We start from the raw sequence: 17,414 nt of genomic DNA, 5'->3' as shown, positions 1-17,414 counted from the left end.
TATCTGAAATTCTATGACATGCTATACTTCAGTATAAAAACTAATGCATGGCAAAAACATTTCAAAGCTCATAGCTGTTGTAAACCTTAATTAATCAGTATGCTAGTGCAGTGGTTCTTTGGGGAGAGGGAGAGGCTGACAAAGACTTTATCAGAAAAATCCAAGATTTCTCAAAATACATATGCAAAGGTCACACCCTGCTCGCCACCCCTGATCCCACTAGCCAAGGGAAGGAAATAGAGAATACACCAGAACAGTCATGTGTATTTTTTATAAGTTGTACAGATGAATCTGCAATGCACATTCCCCCAACTCTCCATCTCCTTCCCTTCCTGCCAACCATACAGAACAATATTAGTTCACTTTCCTTAGGCAGCAGAGTAAATATAACTAATGTTAGATGATTAAGAATCTTCCTATGTTCATGAAACCATTTCTGGGAAGTACTGTAGGTGATGTAGTAAAGGATGTGGAGCTAAGGTACTGATCTGCAAATAAATAGGATTTAGTCGATTTTTATAAAAATAAATCTTTTCTAAACATATTTTGTGATTATAAGATTAATACATACTTCTTTTTTTTTTTTAATTTTAAGTAGGTTCCATACCCAGCGTGGGGCTTGAACTCTCAATCCTGAGATCGAGTCACATGTTTCACCAAATGAGCCAGCCAGTCACCCCTAAAATTAATATACATTTCTTACAAAAATATAGAAAATAAAATTATATCATTCATAATTCCACCATAAATCTGTTAGCACTTTAGTATATATGTCCCTTCAATCTTTTCTCTTTGGTTCTAGCTTGTCTTATTTTCCCTTTTTTTTTAAATGTATCTTTTTAAATTTATTTTATTTTATTTTTATTTTATTTTATTATTTTATTTATTCATGACAGACTCACAGAGAGAGAGAGAGAGGCAGAGACACAGGCAGAGGGAGAAGCAGGCTGCATGCAGGGAGCCTGACGTGGGACTCTATCCTGGATCTCCAGGATCATACCCCGGGCCGAAGGCAGCGCTAAACCGCTGGGCCACCAGGGCTGCCCTTTTTTTTATTTTTTAAAGATTTTTGTTTATATATTTGTAAGAGACACAGAGAGGCAGAGACACAGGCAGAGGGAGAAGCAGGATCCCTGCAGAGAGCCTGATGCGGGACTTGATCCTAGGACCTCGGGACAGACGCTCAACCACTGAGGCATCCAAGGTGTCCCATTATTTTCATGTCCTTTTTCTTAAATGCAAAAACAAAAAGTGAATTGAGGACTTCGTTTGATGTATCCCAATAAGAACTGTGGAAAGTTGTTTTGTAAGTAACCCAGGTCTCACCAAACAGAATAACAAGCCACACATTTGGTTTACTTAGCCTGAGTGGAAACAAATTTTGTGTTGAGAACAATTCATTAAAACAAATCTCAGAGGTCTCTGATCTTATGCCCATTACCTGGCTTCCCCTCCTGAGGATGAAATCAGGCTTACTGAGGCACAGTCATTTCTCAGGCTCTGTCTGAAACATAAACATGAGGGAAAAGGGATGATGGTAAAAGATTTGGATTTTTATTCCTTATCTTTATACCAGATTTTTAAAATATGTATTGATTTACACATATTACACGCAAAAATGCACTAACAAATTATACAATTACTGATAAAAACACATTTGGAAAGATACCAATAAATCCAAGTGGTTGGGAAAACTAAGCATAAAAGAATGACTTTTAATATAAAGCTTTAAGGATGAAAATGCTTGATAATAGAACAGTTAGCCAATTTCTTACATTATAATTTGGAGAGTACTAATTTCAGTTAAAAGAACTACATGAGAAAAGATGTGGAAACAATTATACTTCTAGAGTTTATGGTTCTAGTTTATATTTCCAGTTTCACTTATTTTGTACTTAGGATCTTACAGTATTATGCATCATATTTATTAATAATTTCAGTAGTGCAATCAGTGTGAGGATACTGTCACCCTGTAAGAACATGATTTAAAAATTTTTACTACATTCTTTTCTTACTCTGGGATCCACTGGAAGACATTACATGGATGATGAGAGAAAATACATATTTACTTAAAAAAACCTCTATACAGCAAATTTTGTTAGAAAGAGATAGTCTTGGGATGCCTGGGTGGCTCAGCTGTTGAGTGTCTGCCTTTGGCTCAGGGCATTATTCCCAGGATCCAGGATCGGGTCCCATATCAGGCTCCCTGCGGGGAGCATGCTTCTCCCTCTGCCTGTGTCTCTGCCTCTCTCGTGAATAAATAAATAAAACCTTAAAAAAAAAAAGTTCTTTTTATCAAATGAAGGCCACCTGTATTCATGTGATTACATATAGTACAAAGTGTCCTATAAGGGAATAGTTTAATATTTTATAGTATATGTAGTATATATGCAAATATAATTAAATACTATCAACCATTAAAGATTTGCGTTTAAAGAAAGATACAATAAAATCATCACAATATAGCAATAAAAATTAAGACAGAATGCTATGAAAATAGAGAACTCCAACTTTATATAATATACACACATAGAAAACAAAAAAATGTTAAAAAATATACTGTTAATGGGTTTTAGTGATTATTTTTGGTTGTAGAACACAAGCAATATTAATTTTTTTCTTTCCCCACTTTTTTGTATTTTCCAAATATCTTACAGCATATAAAAATTATTCTGTGTAATTTAAGATGCTCAGATTTCAAAACAGTTTTTAGAGACACAAAATATAAATATGGCTGAAACAAAACCAAGAGACTAGTTTTGTGGGTTGTCCCTACCATATCCTATATCCTAAGATATAATAGCAGCCCCTGGGTGGCTCAGTTGGTTAAGCCTAGAATATAACAAGCATTATTAATGTATGTACTTTTATAATACCATGCTAAATGTATAAAATTTCTTATTCACCTTAACATAAAATACATTTTGTTTTTTCCTAAGAACAACTATAATATGGAAATGAACAGATAATATCTAATTTCTGTTGAATATGACTTTTTTAAAGATTTTATTTATTTATTCATAGACACAGAGAGAAAGAGGCAGAGACACAGGCAGAGAGAGAAGCAGGCTCCATGCAGGGAGCCCGATGTGGGACTCGATCCTGGGTCCCCAGGATCACACCCCGGGCTGCAGGCAGCGCCAAACCACTGCGCCACCAGGGCTGTCCAACATTTTTGTTTTTAAAAATAACAATATAATTTACATGTGACCCTAGAAGGAAAACCATATATCAAATCGTTTACAGTGATTATCTTTGTCAGTGATGGGAAGGAGAGTTATGGATAGTAATTATAGAGTCTTTATATGTTTTTTCTATCATGTTTCAGTTGTTTATAATAAGCACATATTCTTTTTGAAATCAGAAAAAAATAATTAAAAAGAAGTAAAAGCTCAGTAAAAACAAAGAAGCTGTGTAAATAAGATAATTTTTAAAAGGTATTTATTTCAGCCTCTGGTATAATTTAAGTTCATATGCCTTAAACCAGAAATACATATACATATATATATGACATATATATATGTATATTATCTATATATTTATATATTACATTTTTTAACATATATACTTTTCTTAGAATTTCTTGATGGAAAAGAAATTAGAAACATGGAAAGACAATTCCTAATAAATTGGAAAGCATCCAAAGATGCCAAGAAAATCAGCAAGAAAAGGAATAGTCAAACTGAAGATGCAAGTAACTCACACATAAGTAAGCAGGCTGTCATTCATTAGTTGACCACTTCTAACAGAGGAATATTCTCAACAACAACAACAACAACAACAACAACAAAAATGCCAAGAAATAAGAGGTATTTGTTAAGATTTTTGATTTAAGATTTTTTTAACTTATTTATAGTTCCTAGGAAATTTTACCTGTAATGTTCACATATGAAAATGGTAGCTACTATCAACAAAAGCTGTGTTTGGTTCATATTGAGTTTGCATCAGCTATGAAAACAGAGACATGAGGGTGGGAGAAAATATATAATTTTTTATCTGGCAAAGTGCATGATATTAATTATGCAAATGGTGAAACAACAAATTGTGAAACCTAAGTCACTAGTATATTTGTTTAGCAGTGCAAAAATCACATTTTCCATCAGAATACAAAATAAAAATGTATGACGACCACATCTGTGGCCTATACTCTGTGGCCTGTCCCCTTTCTTATGTACATGCCCTAACACTTGAATATTTTCATTATAATATGCTTAAGGTTACAATACAAAGGAAAGTCAACTTTCCTTGACTAACTAATCCAGCCAAGTAGAACATATAACAATTATCTCTATCATATTTGGGAGCATCCTAGAATTCCTTCTTCACAGATTCTATAATCCACAACTTTGGAATGAACCTCTTCCTCTGTTCCATGACAGTGTTTGAATGCTAACGGTCTTTCTGTTTCACAGTTAATGGGATGGGATCATAGAGAGGGGTTAGGCCAGGGAATAGGGAAAAAGAAATTGTAATAGTGTAGTGAGGCTTTATGCATGGATACCGTATCCTAGGAGCTCTGCTGCTCCAAAACAAGAAAGTTGAGGTGAGGAGAAGCAGAGGTTGAAAGGCATGGAGCTCTGATGATTTTGCCATATCACGTGCATTACCTATAAACTGTGGGAAATCATTTCAAAGAGTGGGACTTTCTGAATTGACAGTATACCCATGAATGATGACACTATGCTGGCAATGTGAATTTTCCAAGATCTGAAATCTATTAAATGAACAGGCAGCATTTCTTCTCATCTGTTTATCCCTGGCTGGCTTTGAAGGGCAAAACCAGACACATGGTAAGGATTCCAGTATTTTACATATTTTCAGTATTATACCAAAGATACAAAAGTATCTCAGTAATACTGAAGTATTCATAGAATTCAATACCTCACCCAAAAACTGAACTTATTCTAAAAATAATGTAGTTTCCTTCATCTTAATAGATTTTCAAGATTCTTCCTACTTCAGAAAACAATTCGGTTAATTTATTTTTAACTTCTGCAACGAAATTCAACAAAACAATTATAATATGCCTTAAGGTTTATAATTTTAAAAAATTACAGTCATTTTTCTCAATAAAATCCTTATTGATAAAAAAATCCTTATTGATTTCTTCATAATGTAATGTTATCAGTAACAATTAACAAAAGCAATTTTTAAAAAAATTTATTTATGATAGTCACAGAGAGAGAGAGAGAGAGGCAGAGACACAGGCAGAGGGAGAAGCAGGCCCCATGCACCGGGAGCCCGACGTGGGACTCGATCCCAGGTCTCCAGGATCACGCCCTGGGCCAAAGGCAGGCGCTAAACCGCTGCGCCACCCAGGGATCCCTAACAAAAGCAATTTTTAAAGCAGTATAAATACAGTAATAACAAACTCTCTGAAAAGTAAATTAAGAAAACAATCCCATTTACAATAGCACAAAAAAGGAAAAATACCTACAAATAAATTTAACTAGTAAGTAAGGAAAAAAAGAATTGTATACTGAAAACTACAAAACACTAATGAAAGAAAGGAACAAACAAAAGAATGGGAAAACATCCTGTATTCACGAACTAGAAAATTTAATATTGGTAAAACGTCCATAATACCCAAAGCAATCAACAGATTCAACACAGTCCATATCAAAATTCTAATGCATGTCCACAGAATTGAAAAACAATTCTAAAATTCATATGGAACCACAAAAGACCATACATAACCCAATCAACCTTGAGGGAGGTATATTACAAAATATAGTAATCAAAACAGTATAGTACTGCCATAAGACAGACATACAGATATATAGAGCAAAACAGCTCAAAAATAAATCCACACATAAATGGTCAACTAATTTAACATGGGTGCCAAGAACACACACTGGGGGAAAGAACAATCAAATGTTATTGGGAAAACTTGATATCCACATACAAACAGAGCCTTATCTTACACGATACCAAAAAATTCACTCAAAATGGATTAAAAATTTAAGCATAAGACCTGAAACTGTGAAACTCTAGAAGAAAACACAGGAGAAATCTTCATGACATTGGTCTTGGCAATGATTTCATGGACATGACATCAAAAAACACAGGCAACAAAAACAAACAAGTGTATTACATCAAACTAAAAAGTTCATGCACAGCAAAGGAAATAATCAACAGAGTAAAAAGACAACATACAGAATGGGAGAAAATATTTGCAAACTATACATCTGATATGGGGTTAAGCTCCAAAATATATATAGGACACCTACAACTCAACAGCAAAAAAACCCCCGAATAACCAGATTAAAAAATGGGCTAGGGACTTGAAAAGGAATATCTCTTAAGACCTACAAATGGCCAACAGGTATCTTTAAAAAATGCTCAATGTCATTAACTAACAAGGAAATACAAATCAAAACCACAATGAGGTATTACCACACACACCTGTCAGATGGCTATTATCAAAAAAACAAAAGATAAGAGTTGGTGAGGATGTAGAGAAACTTGAGCCCTTGTAGACTGTTGGTGGGGATGCAAAATGGTGTGGCCACTATGAAAAACAGTATGGCAATGTATTAAAATTCAAAAATAAGCTACTATAAGATCTAGCAATAGAATACCCAGTTCTGTGTATTCATTCAAAAGAACTGAAATTAGTATCTTGAAGAGATATCAGGACTCCTGTGTTCACTGCAGCACTATTCACAATAGCTAAGATGTAGAGGGATCCCTGGGTGGCGCAGTGGTTTAGCGCCTGCCTTTGGCCCAGGGCGCGATCCTGGAGACCCAGGATCGAATCCCACGTCGGGCTCCTGGTGCATGGAGCCTGCTTCTCCCTCTGCCTATGTCTCTGCCTCTCTCTCTCTCTCTCTCTCTCTCTGTGTGACTATCATAAATAAATAAAAGTAAAAAAAAAAAACAATAGCTAAGATGTAGAAACAAACTACATGTCCACTGACAGAAGAATCAATAAAGAAAACATGGTATATAAATACAATAAAATATTATTCAGTTTTAAAAAAGAATGAAATTCAGCAACATGTGACAACATGAATAAACCTTGAGGACAATTATGGTAAATAAAATAAGCTAGTCACAGAGAGATAAATACTGCATGATTTCACTTGTATGAGGTATCTAAAATAGTCACATTCATAGAATCAAAAAGTAGAATGGTGGCTGCTAGAGGCTAGGGGAAGGAATAAATGGGGAGTTACTAATCGATGGGAATAAAGTTTCAGTTAAGCAAGATGAATAAGCTCTAGAGATCTACTGTACAAAGTTGTACCTATAGTAAAAAACAATGTACACTTAAGAATTTGTTTACAAAGTAGATATCATGTTCAGTGTTCTTACCACATTCATTTTTTTAAAGATTTTATTTATTTATTTATGAGAGACACAGAGAGAGAGAGGGAGAGAAGCAGAGACATAGGCAGAGAGAGAAGCAGGTTCCATGCAGGGAGCCCGATGTGGGACTCGATCCCAGGACTCCAGGATTATACCCTGGGCTGAAGGCAGATGCTTAACCACTAAGCCACCCAGGCATCCCACCACATACATTAAAAAAAATTTTCTGGGCAGCCCTGGTGGCACAGCGGTTTAGTGCCGCCTGCAGCCCAGGGTGTGATCCTGGAGACCTGGGATGGAGTCCCACGTCAGGCTCCCTGCGTGGAGCCTGCTTCTCCCTCTGCCTGTGTCTCTGTGTCTCTCATGAATAAATAAATAAAATCTTCAAAAAAGAAATCTTAAAAAAATAAATCTGTACATCAAAGTAAACTAAGAGGAGACAACCTACTGAATGGGAGAAGATATTTGCAAATGGCATATCCAATATAGGATTAGTATCCAAAATATATAAAGAACACATACAAGTCAACACCACAAAAAAAATCCAATTAAAAAATGGGCAGAAGACATGAACAGACATTTCTCCAAAGAAGGCATACAGATAATACACACATGAAAAGATGCTCAACAGTACTCATCATAAGGGAAATGCAAATCAAACCTACAATAAGATATCACCTTATACCCTAAGAAAGGCCAAAATTTAAAAAACAAACAAGAAACAACAAGTGTTGGCAAAGATGTGGAGAAAAAAGAATACTCATATACAACCGGTAGAAATGCAAACTGGGATAGTCACTGTGGAATACCATATTCCTCAAAAAGTTAAAAAAAAGAACTACCCTATGATCCAGTAAACACACTACTGGGTATTTACTCCCAAAATACACAAAAACTAATTCAAAGGGATACAGGAACCCTTGTGTTTATTGCAGGATATTTACAAGAGTCAAACCATGGGAGCAGCCCAAGTTTCCAATGATAGATGAGTAGATAAAGAAGATATGTTGTGGGACACCTGGGTGGCTCAGTGGTTTAGCGCCTGCTTTTGGCCCAGGGTGTGATCCTGGAGTCCAGGGATCGAGTCCCACATTAGGCTCCCTGCATAGAGCCTGCTTTTCCCTCTGTCTCGGTCTCTGTCTCTCTCTCTGTCTCTCTCATGAATAAATAAATAAAATATTTTTTTAAAAAAGAAGAAGACATGTTGTACATTTATAGTGCAATATTATTCAGCCATAAAAAGAATAAATTCTAGCCATTTGTGAATATAGAAGGAACTGGAGAGTATAATGCTAAGCAAAATAAGTCCGTCAGAGAAAGACAAATACTGTATCATTTCACTCATATGTGAAATTTAAGAAACAAAACAAATGAGCAAAGGATAAAAAAGGAGACAAACCAAAAAACAGACTCTTAAGAGAAAAAGTTGATAGTTACCAGAGGGGAGATGGGTGGAGGGATGCATGAAATAGGTGAAGAGGATTAAAAAGTGTACTTATCAGGATGAGTACTAAGTAATATATAGAATTCTTGAATCACTACATTGTACACCTAAAATTAATATAACACCATATGCTAAGTATCTGGAATTAAAATTAAGAAGTTAATAATTTTAATTGCAAAAAATACTTAATGTTCTTAGCACAATTTTTTAAAAAAAAGCCATATAGAATGTTACATAGTACAGTTATCATTTCATACTTTGCTGTAGTTGCTATTATAATAATAATTAATAATTTAAAAAGAAAGCACTCTAGGAGGCAAAGAAGGGGGATTAGGAAAGAAAAGAAAGATAATTTTTACTCTGCTAAACATTTAAGATCTTTGTAAACATCCCTGCATTTAATCATTATAACCTATGGCGAAGATAATTATTACATCCATTTTATAGATGAGAAAGCTGAATTTTAGAAAGATGAAATAACTTGTCTAAAGTCACAAAGATAGCACAGGGTACAATGATTAATCACAATTATCTAACTTCATCAAACCAGCTTTGGCTTGTAGTTACCACTTTAGCAGTGACTGGCTGAACTGTGCTTGGATATAAGGACAATAATGTCTCCTCTACCTAGAAATTCATTTCAGATTGATGGGAATTTAGGAAAATCTTCAGTTGTGTATATATGTGATAATGTAAACAAATAATTTTTATAAATAAAAAGAAACTACAGGGGTACCTGGGTAGCTCAGTCAGTTAAGTGTCTGCCTTCAGCTCAGGTCATGATCCTAGGGTCCTGCGATAGAGCCCCAGGTTGTGCTCCCTGCTCTCCTTCACCCTCTGCCTCTCTCCCTGCTTGTGCTCAATCTTTTTCTTTCTCAAGTAAATAATATTTTTTAAAAAAGAGGACTACAGAAAAAATAGGATAATATGAAAAAAATTTATATTCTAATAGATTATATGATTTACTATTTTGAAAAATAAACTCTAAAGTCAACTAAAATAAATTGAAATTGAAAGCTGACTAGCCGCAAAAGAAAACTATCTGAGTTTTCCTCAGGAGTACTTAATTATTCTCCCTTTGCCACTTGCAGATATCCTTCTCTCTCACATCCTACACATTTGCCATCCCCATCTAAACACAATGACACAGTTCTGAGCCTTTCAGATTTAATATCAATGACATCTGTGGGTACATGTATGTAGCATACAATAACTCTGTCCTTAGGTATGTGGCCAACAACTTAACACTATTGTCTTTATACAAAGGCTCTGTTATTACTACTCAAAAGAAATGGAAAGTATGAATTAAAGTCTAGGAGATATGTATTTTTAAAATCTAAAATACACCTTCAGATCTCTAGAAGAGCTAAGATGAACCTTTTAAAGACATCTCTGTACAAACAACCAAATACATTATTAAGTGAACAAGAGTAAGTTTTGTACTTCCTGACCTATGCATTTTTGCTAGCCTTGTAAATTTGGAGCTCTAATTGGGTATTATGACAAGATTTATAGAGATTATGACTTCAGACTTCAAGAATCTTATGATAAGAAATTTTGTTCTAAATATAGCCACATAACACCATATAACCCAAATCTGGAAACAAAATCAAACACTTTGGGATGCCTGGGTGGCTCAGTCAGTTAAGCATTTGTCTTCAGCTCAGGTCATGGCCATGGGATCCTGTCCAGCATTGGACTTCCGGCTCAGCAGGGATTCTGCTTGTCCCTCTCCCTCTTCCCCTCCCCCTTCTTGTGTGAGTGTGTGCACCACTCTCCCCTCTCTCAGATAAATAAATAAAATCTTTTAAAAAATTGTAAAAAATCAAACACTTTTAACGAAGTCCAAAATATATGCATATCTTTTAGCATATGCTTCTGTAGTGCTTTCTATGGAAGCTTTCACTTATTCATTTAATAAATATTTATTGGGTACTTTGGATGTGCACAGGACTATGCTGGGCGCTGAATAAAACAGTTCCCACTTAAAGGGAAATAACTGCTGGAAAGGGAGAAGGATCTATCAATAGGAAAATGATGTGGAATGTTAAGTGCCAAAATAAAGTTATGAACATACTCCAAAAACTATATATAAGTAATCTACTCCCTAAAGGTTAAACAGTCTGAAAAACTAAAAACAGCAGAATGCAAGGGCAGTTAATATTTGTATTAATGTTGGTGTAACCATTTTGGCTATGAGAGCTGACCATAAACTTTCCTGGATAGGTTTTTATGCATGAAAGTCTGTGATATTAATTTTTAATTGGTCTTACTGTGGATCTATTTAACTTTAATTCCATTTCATAAATTGTAATTTTGAATAGTCTAATGCTGTCATAGGCCAGGTTTACAATTCAGTTATTAGTTTTAAAGCAGAACTTTTTAATTCTTTGTATGCTACAGGTAACTTTGAAACAATGCATCACATAGTTAGCTTATTACCTACAGATGGGTAAGCCAAAAGTAGTTTTTTTCTCTGATATACACAGATACCTTCCAAATGGAAATGCATCTGCAGAAAGCTCCCAAGAAGATAACCCTAAAATTATTGAAGATCTGGGGTAGGTCCTTTCAAATATTTGTGTGATTTCCCTTTTTTGGGAAGGTGGAACACACTGCCAACAACACAGAGGAAGAGAAGGTCCTTCAACTGTCTCCTTATTCTTGGGTCTCAATCCTTCATGACCAAGAACCCCCCTGTACAAAAAAAGTTCATGGTTGGTGTGCCCAAATAATTACATAGCTGTGGTGGAACAACTACTTCAAGAAGAGCTGGGAGTCACTGAGATAGGGCAAGTGACTAAGGACATTCCAAGAAGTAGCAGGCAAAGAGGTCTGAATGACTAGAGGTCATATCAAAGGAGCCTGAGGCCTAGTTGATGATGGGTAGTCTACTAGTGAATAGATGACTACGCCAAGGACATCTAGTAGCAGAAAAGGAGGGACGACCCAGAGCATTACAGAGATAGGCTACTTTCACTACTTCTCCAAATCAAAGGTTCTGAATCTGGTGTCCCTGAAGGAGAAGTTTCATTAAATTCTCAAAAGGGTTTATGATCTAAAAAATCAGTTGGAGTCACTATTCTAAACCTTGAGTATATGCATAATGTAGCTCCACATGAATCAGCTCTTAAGTTTCCTAACGAGGAGAAAATTTTGGGGATCCCTGGGTGGTACAGCGGTTTGGCGCCTGCCTTTGGCCCAGGGCGTGATCCTGGAGACCTGGGATTGAATCCCACGTCAGGCTCCCGGTGCATGGAGCCTGCTTCTCTCTCTCTGTGTGTGTGTGTGTGTGTGTGTGTGACTATCATAAATTAAAAAAAAGAAAATTGCTTTTTTAGTTTTATTTATTTATTTTTAGATGTTTTTTTCTTTTTTTTTTTTTTTATTCATGATAGTCACAGAGAGAGGAGAGAGAGGCAGAGACACAGGTAGAGGGAGAAGCGGGCTCCATGCCGGGAGCCCAATGCGTGACTTGATCACAGGACTCCAGGATTGCGCCCTGGGCCAAAGGCAGGTGCCAAACCGCTGAGCCACCCAGGGATCCCCTGCTTTTTTAGTTTTAAAAAATGATATTGGGGATCCCTAGGTGGCGCAGCGGTTTGGCGCCTGTCTTTGGCCCAGGGCGCGATCCTGGAGACCCGGGATCGAATCCCACATCGGGCTCCCGGTGCATGGAGCCTGCTCCTCCCTCTGCCTGTGTCTCTGCCTCTCTCTCTCTCTCTCTCTCTCTGTGTGTGACTATCATAAATAAATAAAAAAAAAAATTAAAAAAAAAATGATATTGCTTCAATGTAAAGATAAACCATCCCAGAAAATAAGTTCATTTATTTATAAAATTAATAGGTACCTGCTATATGCTGGGCTCTCAAATAAATAAATAAATAAATAAATATGAATATAAAAACTCAAATGAAATAGTCCTGATCTCAAAGATCTTACAACAAGCTAGTTAGAGACTAAAATATGACTCAATTACTGTGGACTGTGTAAGTGCTACGAGCATTATAAACCAGATCCTAATACATTCTATACATTATTCTGTCAAGTTTTTTTTTTATTTATAATCAATATGATTGCTCTATTGACCTTTCCAACCATATCACAGTAGTCATTACAATACAATGAAGGGGACAATAGAATATTTCATTGAGAAAGTAATCAGAGCCAGTGTACATACTCCAGAATAGATTTCCTTTTTCCAGAACTGCTTGCTGAATGTAAAGTAGGTTTGTCATTAGATTCTCTTTGGTATATCCAGTCAAGGGATAGTGACTTAGAATTCCTTAATGGAGCTAACCTAAAGAAGACCTGTGAACAACACTGCTGCGCTATCGTACCCCCATTCCCAAGAGTGGCTTAGGCTTGCTGGGATGGAGGCATAAGGGAGAAAGGATCCTATGAGTCTGGAAAACGATTTATTCAGGGAGAGGAAAAAGGATGTAGAGTCTGAGCTCATCTCCACTCACCAAAAACAAACAAAAAAACAAAGAAGCTGTGTGAGAGTTTGCTTATGTCCATTGCTATTACCATCAAAACCATAGCCACTCTGTCCATAGCACCCTGGTAGTTTCTTAAAAGATTTTTGTAATTAGTGTCAGTTCCATGACAGTGTTCTTCAGTTTCATTTCTTTGCCAAGCATCTTGAAAGGTCTTGCTAATAGGTCATCAAGATGGAAAGAAAAACAATAAAAAATGGACAGACTCAAAACAATGTTGGTAGTAAATACATTGCCACACACACCATGTTAGATCAGTTGTGAACTGTGGCATGTATTGTGTATCCTATACCTCCAAGGAAAGCTCTAATTATCAGGACTGCAGTGGCAAAACAGCAAATAAATCATTCTATCTTCATTTTCCCAACTAGGAACACTAAATACAGAGCTAAATGCATCTTTAACTACTACTGTACTGCAAAGACAGGATGCTCTAAAAGAAGTTGGCAGAATAGAGAGGTTCCCATGAGAAGAAAATAATGTCCTGCTTCTGTCACTGTCAGTGAAGTCAATTATGCTCAATCCCAAGTCTTCAATTCTATAATGTGAAAAAAATATTATATAAATATTTTTAAAGCTTTTTATTTCTTCAGGTAACATTTTTACTGAGGGCATGCCAAAATATCATTTTGGTATTATAAACGATTTCAGTCTCACTAAATGGGAAGATCAGTTCTACCTCTTTGTAATAAAAGGTGACCAAGATGGAATTTCATTAAGCTCTTGATTTTTAGGGGGGGGGGGTGTCTACTGCTAACGTTTTACTAATTTAAAGATAACAAATAATGAGAATAAAGTAGAAGGTCACTAAAATGTTAAAGCAAAATACTCAACCCTCAGGGTGCCTGAGTGATATAGTTTGTTAGGCTTCTGAATCTTGGCTTGGGCTCAGGTCGTAATCTCAGGTTCGTAAGATCAAGTCTCTTATCAGGCTCTGCGTTGAGCACAGAGTCTACTTAAGACTCTCTCCCTCTCCATCTTCCCATCCATACAGGGGAGCCCTGTATGCGTGCTCTGTCTCTCAAATAAATAAATAAATAAATAAATAAATAAATAAATCTTAAAAACACACATACAGAGAATAAATTCTAAAAATCTAAAAAGTCGATTAAAGTAACTCCTTCCCTTAATTTCTTCAAGGGGAGAATGAGCTAGTATCAGCAGGCGTGTCCCCTATAGCGTACATTTAATGCTCAGAGGTATAAAAAAGCTTAATCTTCTTCCAAAATGATAAAGTATGTACCCCATCCTCCTTTAAGGTTCTACACATTAGGAACTGTGCCCATATCCTATGTGACCACAGTGCAGCAACATCTGTCCAATGACAGGGGAATGTTTTTCACCTCTTTTATAAATGCATGCAGTCTGTGCTCATGTATATTTACACAAGTCTGCTTTCCCTACAGGGAGGAAAAAGTCAGACTCACTGACGTTGTTTTGACCCTCAAACTGAACTTGATACTGTCGATGTACACTTTAATTAAAGATTAGTTCAAAACTATTTTTTATTTAAAGGCTGATTCTAAACAAATGTCTTCACTGTTCAATTAAAAATAATTTATGGTATCAAAAAGCGTACACATGATTGCTTCTCTCTGTGTTTGTCACAGTAAATACTTCTGACAGATGTTTCCTCTCTTCAAACATGCTAGGAGGTGCTTGAGACTTAGTAATTTTAAAACAGACATTAAATGCATTTACATATTGTAAATAAGATCCACTGAGAATTCTGTAGAGCAATGTACACTGAAGAAAGCAAATTGTTACTTGATTATTTATCTTTCAAGCATAAGAAATGTCCATAGAGTCAATCCATCTCTTTTGTTACTGTAAAAATAACTGTGTAGCTGGGTTAAAATACCCTTAGTTTCAGATACTTTCAAGGAATGTGAATCTCTGGGACCCAGAATTCGCAGGGAAATGTTCACTGTACATTATTTGACTATTTATAAAATACCTACTATCTTTAGTTAGAATATGGAAGTATTAGATTTCTTTGAATTAGAAAGTGAACTTTAAAAATAGTAAAAATAACTTGCTTTCACCACTGCTAAGGTTATGTTTGAACAGTTGTAACAACAGATCTATGTGCCTCAAGAGTTTTTAAAACTTAGGTAATATTTTTAGTTACAAAACTCTGGGATGCTCTTATATAAACTCATCTGCAAAGCTCTAAATGCCTTTAATTATGCTATATTAAACCTAGCCTCAGTCTAATTTTATATGCAAAATAAACTATGTATCAGTAATGTAGGTATAACATTGAGACTTTGATTTCCAGTTAGTTCTCAAAGAGCCCTTCTGAAATTAGGACACCCCTCCTCAAAAAAAAAAAAAGCAATAGTAGAAAGCAAAAGGTGGTTTTTTGTTTTTTGTTTTTTTTTAGAACAATCTAAGCTAGGTTTTGTGATTGCTAGTCTCAACCCTATCAATGTATTACTCTATGAACAAGAGCTATGGAAGATCTAATTTTTAAGAATTATGTTATTACCCATTTTAAAATTCTACTTTGATACCTGAATATTCACTACTCAAATTTTTAAAAAACAGTAGAACCCTTTGCGATAAGAATATAACCAGACCAGACCCATTTTATAGACAGGGAAAATGAGCATTGGAGACACCCAGTCAGAGAGGGGCCCAGAGTTACACAACTGCCATGAGGCGGAGTTGGAACTTGAATTCAGGTCACTGACTCCAAAAGCCAAGCTCTCAACTATTCTGCAAGGGGGTCTCAAATATAGGCAGGTAAAGTAAGTGAGGGAAGCAGGAGAATGTGATTGAGGTCAACTGGAGAGCACATGTTCACCCAAAGGCACCTGCAGCTATTGTACCCCAAAATGGTGAGCCAGACAGAACTTTCTCAAGTTCTCAAACTTGAGAAATCAGACTAACTGACAAGCAAGATATCTAGATTAAGAAATCAACGAATTTTAAAATATTGGCTCAATAATTTTTCTTTAAAAATATTATTACTGGATAAAAAGAAAAAGAATCTGGTAATGCTAGCAAACATAAGGAGACACTGAAACTCTTGTGCACTACTGAAGGAATGCAAAAATGGTAGAGCCACTTCGTTTTTTGTTGTTGTTTTTGTTGTTGTTAAGATTTTTAAAAATTTATTTATTCATGATAGACACAGAGAGAGAGAGAGGCAGAGACACAGCAGAGGGAGAAGCAGGCTCCATGCCGGGAGCCCCACACGGGACTTGATCCCGGGACCCCAGAATCATGCCCTGGGCCAAAGGCAGGCGCCAGACTGCTGAGCCACCCAGGGATCCCATGTAGAGCCATTTTGGAAAATGGTTTGACATAACTTTTATAAAGTTAAAGCATGTACTTACAACATCTAGCAGTCCCATTGTTAGTCCAAGGTATTTTACCAAGTGAAATGAAAACCTACATCCATGCAAAAATATGTACCCAAATGTGTATAGTGGCTTAGATAATCACAAAAAACAAAACGACCCAAAGGTCTGACACTGGGAAATGAATAAACAAACTGTGGTATATCCACACAATGCAATACTACTCAGCATTAAAAAGGAATGAACTAGGGGCACCTGGGTGGCTCAGTGGTTGAGCATCTGCCTTGGCTCAGGACGTGATCCTGGGGTCCTGGGATCAAGTCTCACATTGGGCTCCCTGTGAGGAGCCTGCTTCTCCCTCTGCCTGTGTCTCTGCCTCTTCTCTGTGTCTCTCATGAATAAGTAAAATCTTTTTTAAAAAAGGAATGAACTAGTGATACACAAAACAACATGCATAGATCTCAAAGCTTTATGCTAAGCTAAAGAAGCCAACTTAAAAGGGTACACACTGTATGATTTTATGACATTCTGGCAAAGGTGAAGCTATAGAGACAGAAAACAGATCAGTAGTTGCCAAGACCTAGGGGAAGAATGCACAGGGTCACAAAGGAATGGGAGGGTGGGATGATGAAATGTTAAGTATCTATATTGTGGTAGTTTTTATCAAAACTCACTGAACTATATATACTCAAGATTGAATTTAACTATGTACATTATACCTTAACCAAACAATATGGGAAATAGCTGAAGGGTAAAAAAAACACCAATTATATAAAACCTACTTTTCATTATATATACATAATCCTTACAGCAATATATTTTTTTCACTGATGTGTGGGACTTAACATTATA

At 36.0% G+C, this 17,414-nt stretch overlaps 1 protein-coding gene and 1 long non-coding RNA gene across 8 annotated transcripts in view; one reads left to right on the top strand and one right to left on the bottom strand.

Moving 5' to 3' along the window:
- Positions 1-17,414, top strand: part of PPP1R42 (protein phosphatase 1 regulatory subunit 42) — a 68,167-nt gene that overhangs the window by 38,314 nt on the left and 12,439 nt on the right. For 3 of the 7 annotated variants that reach the window (XR_007407040.1, XR_007407039.1, XR_007407041.1), the window contains exon 6: positions 3,578-3,809. Coding sequence is in view for 3 of the 7 variants with exons in the window: in XM_035708367.2 (XP_035564260.1) it covers positions 3,578-3,732 (155 nt within the window). In the remaining 4 variants the exon portion in view is untranslated. Of the gene's footprint in view, positions 1-3,577; positions 4,152-11,244; positions 11,321-17,414 lie in introns of those variants that run through there. The other 4 variants (XM_035708367.2, XM_025477891.2, XM_025477892.2 and 1 more) reach the window with 2 other exon arrangements.
- The window catches only part of LOC112678567 (uncharacterized), a 46,925-nt gene that overhangs the window by 26,737 nt on the left and 2,774 nt on the right, over positions 1-17,414 (bottom strand). Inside the window, exon 2 of the long non-coding RNA XR_003147674.3 lies at positions 1,442-1,504. This is a non-coding gene — a long non-coding RNA (uncharacterized LOC112678567). The remainder of the gene's footprint in view (positions 1-1,441; positions 1,505-17,414) is intronic.

Source organism: Canis lupus, chromosome 29 (genome assembly GCF_003254725.2).
Source record: "Canis lupus dingo isolate Sandy chromosome 29, ASM325472v2, whole genome shotgun sequence".
NCBI lineage: Eukaryota > Metazoa > Chordata > Mammalia > Carnivora > Canidae > Canis > Canis lupus.
Note: the sequence above shows the minus strand (reverse complement) of the source record. Positions and strands in the feature narration are given on the sequence as shown.